Source organism: Crassostrea angulata, chromosome 4 (assembly GCF_025612915.1).
Source record: "Crassostrea angulata isolate pt1a10 chromosome 4, ASM2561291v2, whole genome shotgun sequence".
NCBI lineage: Eukaryota > Metazoa > Mollusca > Bivalvia > Ostreida > Ostreidae > Magallana > Magallana angulata.
This window is the reverse complement of record NC_069114.1, coordinates 18928075-18934922: the sequence shown is the minus strand read 5'-3', so window position 1 is coordinate 18934922 and position 6848 is coordinate 18928075. Positions and strand designations below refer to the sequence as shown.

Sequence of the window (6848 nt, the reverse complement as noted above, 5' to 3'; positions counted from 1 at the left end):
TTAAATATTACGAAAAACGCAACTTATTGATTTTTTTTCATAAAAACGGCACTGAAAAAGGGCCCATTCTCTATACCTTAAATACATTCGTTCTTTAGGGTGTTAACATTGAACACATGTTTCAAATCCTACAATTCCTAACACAGCTGATTTAATATTTTTTCAAGTACATCCAATACATGTCTCACTATCGATCGAGGAACCCAAAGAGTATAGCAATTGCGAAAATAACTGCTACCAAACTAAAGTATCAGCATAACTGAGTGGTTTGATTTCTTAACAGCACCGCTCATTACTATCTGGTTATGTTTCTCGGAAAAATTAAGTAACAAGATAGTTCATAATGTTTTCTAAAACGGTTAACTTCGTTATCTTTTGGTTGTTTGTTGTTCAAGTTTAGGGCCGTAAATTTGTTCAACTTTTTTTTTATATTAAATGTGCGTTTTGTTAAAAAAAACCAAATGATTAAAAGAGAATATGATAGCTGCAGAACTAGATTAACGGGAAAATTGGGGTTGACGTGCCATAGTGTCAGAGTGCCTCACACACAATAATTTTGCAGTTAAGGGCAAAAAGGCCCCGTTTGTTTTATTGGCATTCGTAGAAGAAAGACATTTTCAAATGACACCTCAATGGATAAAATTGTTTCATTATCAATAGCAGGAAAAAGTCAATCAAATAAAGAAAGATATAGAAAATGAGTTTTAATTAAACATGTTAAAAAACTTACAATGTTTTAAATCATCAGGTACACAATTTATTACATACTAACGATTAATTTCTCACTGAGAACAATTGTATATCACAATTGCAATTAAAAACTAGACTCTTTTTGCTATAGCAACAAAAAGGTCTTCCGTTCCTCATGTATTAATCTGCACAAAAAAATCCAGTTATCTTGTAAACAGAAAATGGATATAATATATTGTCTTTCCTCAAAGTTTGGATGTTCAAGTTTTTGTTAGTTATAATATCTCGTTGGAAAAAGGTTTTTGTCTCGGGACTAGAAACGAACAAACGAAAAGGATTTAAGAAATGGAAAGTAGATATTTTGGTACATTTACCTACGTTACATAGCTGTTTACACATTCAGTAAAATGTTTAAAAAAATCTAACGTTAATCTAACGTTAAAAAAAACTTTTTTGACTGAACGCTTCGAGTGAGAACCGGAAGTGACGTACGACCAAATGAAACCCGTTAAACACATGTTCAATCAATGTCCATTATCTATATAAGTTTTGTGTCTTGATCTATCACAGTTTCTGAGATCTTCTTGGTACTTTGTTTTTAAAAAAACGAGGTTATCTGAGATATTTAAGATGTCTCACCGGAAGTAGACCTTTTTTTACCATGTGTTGATGACTTTTCATATTTATATAGCGAAAATGTTACTTCCCTGCTAAATAACCAAAATATTTTTTTAAAAAAATCAAAATTGGGTGTACTTCCTGTGGCGACCGGAAGTTACGCCGGATAAAACAAAATGGTATATAGACATGTACATACATAGGTCTATCATCCCACAAAGTTTGGTTGTTCAAGTCGTTACCGTTTTTGAGATCTCGTCGAAATAAGGTTTTTAGTCTCGGGACAGGAAATGGACAAACGGAAGTGTTCCATGTAAATTGTATTAAATATTTCTTGTATACTTGCCTTTTGTACATTATTTTTCATTTATCTAACTAAAAATATCACAGGAAAACAGTTAAACTGATAAACAGCTCGATTTGTTTGAACTCTTCCGGTGTTGACTGGAAGTGACGGAAGACAAAATGAAACCAGTTGAACACATTTTCAATCAAATGTCTATCATCCATGAAAGTTTCGTGCCTTGATCACTAATAGTTTTTGAGATCTCGTGGGTACAAAATGTGTTTTAAAAAATCCACCTGAGATAATTGAGATATCTCACCGGAAGTAGAATTTTTTTGTTGATATAGCATTGCATAGTTAACCTATGTATAGATTTATACTTATATATTTATTCTATGGAAAAGTAATTTAATGCATAAAAATAATCATTTATGAAGTGCTTCCGGTAACGACCGGAAGTTACGACGAACAACACAAAATAATTTAAACACATCTACAGTTATAGGTCTATCATCCCACAAAGTTTGGATGTTCGAATCTTTACCGTTTCTGAGATCTCGTCGTGACAAGTTTTTTCAACGCGGGACAGGAAACGGACGACCTGAAACGATTTTTGACAAAATGAAAAAGCGCCTCGAGATATTTTCATTATCTTTCATACCAGAAAATTTCATAAAAATATATCCAGCCATCTCTGAGAAATCTTGTGGACAAAAAAAGGAAAAAAAAATAACTAGACTCTTGTTGCTATAGCAACAAAAAGGTCTTCCGTTCCTCATGTATAAATCTGTACAAAAAATCCATTTCTCTTGTAAACAGAAAATGGATATATTTTATACTGTAAAGGAATTCCAAAGAAATAAACACAACAAAAAGACAAAACGTCATTTTTGAGTACTTTCTGTGACGACCGGAAGTTACGCCGGATCATACAGAACATAGTAAACATATCTTTATACATTGCCTTGTCTTTTTTCAAAGTGTAGATGTTCAAGTTTTTGTGAGTAATAATATCTCGTTGAGAAAAGGGTTTTGTCTCGGGAACAGAAACGAACGAACGGAAGTGATTAAGAAACTGAAAATACGTATTTTAGTACATTGACCTATGATACGTTATTGTTCATCACATTGAGTAAAATGTTAAAAAAATTCTAACGTTAAAAAAACAAAACTTTTATTGCTTGAACACTTCGAGTGAAAACCGGAAGTGACGTACAACCCAATGGAACCCGTTAAACACATGTTCATTCAAATGCTCATTATCCATACAAGTTTTGTGTCTTGAGCTCTCACATTTTTTGAGATCTTGTGGGTAGTTTGTTTTTTAAAAAGAAGGCTACCTGAGATATTTGAGATGTCTCACTGGAAGTGGAACTTTTTTTTTTTACCATGTGTTGATGTCCTCTTGCATTTTTTAACTAAAATGTTACTTCCATGCTAAATAACCAACATATTTTTAATAAATCAATATTTGGTGTACTTCCTGTGACGACCGGAAGTTACACCGGATAAAACAAAATAGTGTTGACACATGTCCATACACAGGTCTATCATCCTACAAAGTTTGGTTGTTGAAGTCGTTACCGTTTTTGAGATCTCGTCGATATAAGGTTTTTTGTCTGGGGACAGGAAACGGACATACGGAAGAGCTTAATCAAACCTAAATATTTTATATCTAGTTTACTTTCCTATTTAACATTATTATTCATCGAAGCAGCTAAAACTATCAAATAAAAACAGTTTAACGGATAAACAGTTTGATTTGTTTGAACTCTTCCGCTGTGGACCGGAAGTGACGGAAGACACAATGAAACTGTTTAAACACATCTTCAATCAAATGTCTATGATTAGTGAAAGTTTCGTGTCTTTGTCATGTACAGTACCTGAGAACTTGCGGGTACAAAATATGTTTAAAAAAAGCTTCCTGAGATAATCGAGTTATTTCACCGGAAGTTTTTTTTGTTTATTAAACATTGCGTTGATGACATATGTAAGGATCTATCTAATATCTTTATTCTGTGGAAAGTAAATCAAATACGTATCGTAAAAACAAAAAATTTTGAAGAGCTTCCGGTGACGACCGGAAGTTACGCCGAACAAAACAAAAATGTTTAAACACATCTACAACTATAGGTCTATCATCCCTCAAATTTTGGATGTTCAAATCGTTATCGTTTCTGAGATCTCGATGTGACAAGCTTTTTGTCGCGGGACAGGAAACGGACTACAGGAAATGAATTTTCAAAAAATGAAAAAAACACCTCGAGATATGATCATTTTCTATCAATCCTGAAAACTTTAAGTAAATCTATCCAGCCATCTCTGAGAAATCTTGTGGACAAAAAATGGGAAAAAAATAATAATAACTAGACTCTTGTTGCTATAGCAACAAAAAGGTCTTCCGTTCCTCATGTATTAATCTGTAAAAAAACATCCATTTATCTTGTAAACAGAAAATGGATAAAATAGAGACTGTGCAGGAATTCCCAAAAAATAAACAAAACAAAAAGACAAAATGTCAATTTTTGAGTACTTTTGTGACGACCGGAAGTTACGCCGGATCATACAGAACATAGGAAACATATCTTCATACCTTGTTTTGTCTTTCCTCAAAGTTTGGATGTTCAAGTTTTTGTTAATTTGTTGTAAATATCTTGTTGAGAAATGGTTTTTGTCTCGGGACCGGAAACGAACAAATGGAAGTGATTAAAGAAGTTGAAAGTACATATTTTAGTACATTTACCTACGATACGTTACTGTTCATCACATTGAGTAAAATGTTAAAAAAAATCTAAAGTTAAAAATAAAAACTTCTGTTGCTTGAACGCTTCGTAGTGAGATCCAGAAGTGACGTACGACTAAATGAAACCCCTTAAACACATGTTCAATCAAATGTCCATTATCCATACAAGTTTTGTGTCTTGATCGCTCACAGTTTCTGAGCTCTTGTGGGTACTTTGTTTTTAAAAAAGAAGGCTACCTGAGATATTTGAGAGTTCTCACCGGAAGTAGAATTTGTTTTGTTTTTTTACCATCTGTAGATGACTGTTGTATTTTTATAGCTTTAATGTTATCCCATGCTAAATAACTAACATATTTAAAAAAATCAAAATTGGGTGTACTTCCTGTGTCGACCGGAAGTTATGCCGGAAAAAAATAGCGTTAACACATGTACAAACAAAAGTCTATCATCCTACAAAGTTTGATTGTTCAAGTCGTCACCGTTTTAGAGATCTCGTCGAAATAAGGTTTTTAGTCTCGGGACAGGAAACGGACAAACGGAAGTGCTCAGTGAAAATTCAATTTATTATTTTTTGTTTACTTTTCTATCTTACATTATTATTTATCAAAGTAACTGAAACTATCTAATGAAAACAGTTAAACGGATAAACAGCTTGATTTGTTTGAACTCTATCAGTGTGGCCCGGAAGTGAAGGTCGACAAAATGAAACCGGTTAAAGACATCTTCAATCGAATGTCTATCATCCGTGAAAGTTTCGTGCTTTGATCACTTTTAGGTTCTGAGATCTCGTGGGTACAAAATGTGTTTTTAAAAAGCTACCTGAGATGATTGAGATATCTCACCGGAAGTAGAATTTTTTTGTTGATTTAACATCGCATAGATAACCTATGTATAGATTTATACTTATATATTTATTATTTGGAAAACAAATTTAATGCATGAAAATAATTATTTTTGAAGTGCTTGCAGTAACGACCGGAAGTTACGCCGAACAAAACAAAATAGTTTAAACACATCTACAGCTATAGGTCTATCATCCCACAAAGTTTGGATGTCCAAGTGCTTGCCAATTCTGAGATCTCGAGGGAACAAGATTTTTTGCCGTGGGACAGGAAACAGACGACCGGAAATGAATTTTGAAAAAAAAAAAAGCCTCGAGATATTATCATTCTTTATCATCCCTGAAAATTTCAGGGAAATCTATCAAGCCATCTCTGAGAAATTCTGCCGACAAAAAAGGGGGGGGGAAAGAAAGAAAGAAAGAAAAAACATTACAATCACTGTAAGGTCTTCTGTTAAAAACGGAAGACCTTAATAAACTAGACAGGATCTCGTTGCGAGCAACGAGGAGGTCTTCCGTCTGATTTTAGAATTTGAGATATGAGTTGCGTCAAGCGAAAAGGGACCTTCGTGACAAAATTTTGGAAAATGGATTTTTGCTGGTTTATTAATAAGCACGTCTTTCTGAGTATTTTGATGCCAAATGTTTAAACAAATACTCCGTTTAAGACTAGATAAAATGCATTTGAAATGCACTAACTAATGCAAGATAACGTCATAAAAACGTTGCATAACGTCATAGAATATCAATGTCATTAGAACGTCATCAAAAATAAAACAACGGCATTTCTTGTCCTGAAGAAATATATTTCACTAAACTAATTGACATTTTCAAATGTTTAAAATGTTAGTATTCAATAAAACAAAATTCAAACGTGTTGGAAAACGAAAATAAATACTAGTACACTTTCAATGTCATTAAATGAATCCTAACAATACATTATGTTTGCATTTAAAACCGTTCATTTTATCATCATCTTCATCACTCTTCAGCCTCTGGACAGGTAGTGTCCTTAAAAGGATCTCGTACAAAAGGGCGAACAACACGAAACAGATAACGTTGCCTCTCTGAGGTCATCCCGCCGGGAGGTAAAATGTCGGGCATCACTGACCCTGTTGTTATGTCTTCCGGACTGATACTGGATTTCAGAAGCGTGATTTCTCGTTCACTGTCATCGGCGTGACTTTTGACGAACAGTTTTCCTGTATAAAAAAGAATAAATTTATTTCAGTACATGTACCTCTCACAGTGAATATACAGACATAATACATGTATTTTTTTTTTTTTTTACAATTTAATTGACTGTATTGATATTGATTAAAAAGAAATATATATAAATTTCAAGATACATAAATAGTCTGTCAATCCGATGGAATTATATGTTTTACATACATGTAACTAAATACATACCTGGTAATAATGATGAAAATCTAAAATGTCGCATTTCCCGGATGCCTTTCACATTTGTGAAGAACGTGCTGGTAAACGACTTCCAATCATACCACTCCTAGCTGTGTTCTCCAGCGTCGTTGATGTAGGTAACGGGAAAGTTTGATCTGGCGCTTTTCCTAACCACCTCAACAAGACCGGAAAGGCTATCTACATCCGTCCTGTGGTACAGCCGCTTTATGTTAGCAAATCCGGCATCAACAAGACATCGGCCATGGTAT

At 33.6% G+C, this 6848-nt stretch overlaps 1 protein-coding gene across 1 annotated transcript; it reads right to left on the bottom strand.

Moving 5' to 3' along the window:
- Positions 1 to 5820: 5820 nt before the first annotated feature.
- Positions 5821 to 6715, bottom strand: LOC128180870 (uncharacterized). Its single transcript, XM_052849037.1, has 2 exons — positions 6589 to 6715; positions 5821 to 6380 (listed from the first exon to the last, which is right to left on the bottom strand). Exons 1-2 carry the CDS (start codon positions 6620 to 6622, stop codon positions 6160 to 6162), a joined length of 255 nt encoding a protein of 84 aa, XP_052704997.1. The 5' UTR covers positions 6623 to 6715; the 3' UTR covers positions 5821 to 6159.
- Between the last annotated feature and the right edge of the window lie 133 nt (positions 6716 to 6848).

Excerpts from the sequence above, each read along its gene's own strand:
- LOC128180870 (XM_052849037.1), bottom strand. The coding sequence starts at position 6,622 with ATGCGACATTTTAGATTTTCATCATTATTACCAG. Across the intron at positions 6,381-6,588 it reads ATTTTCATCATTATTACCAG|GAAAACTGTTCGTCAAAAGT; the intron begins GTATGTATTTAG and ends TTTTTTATACAG.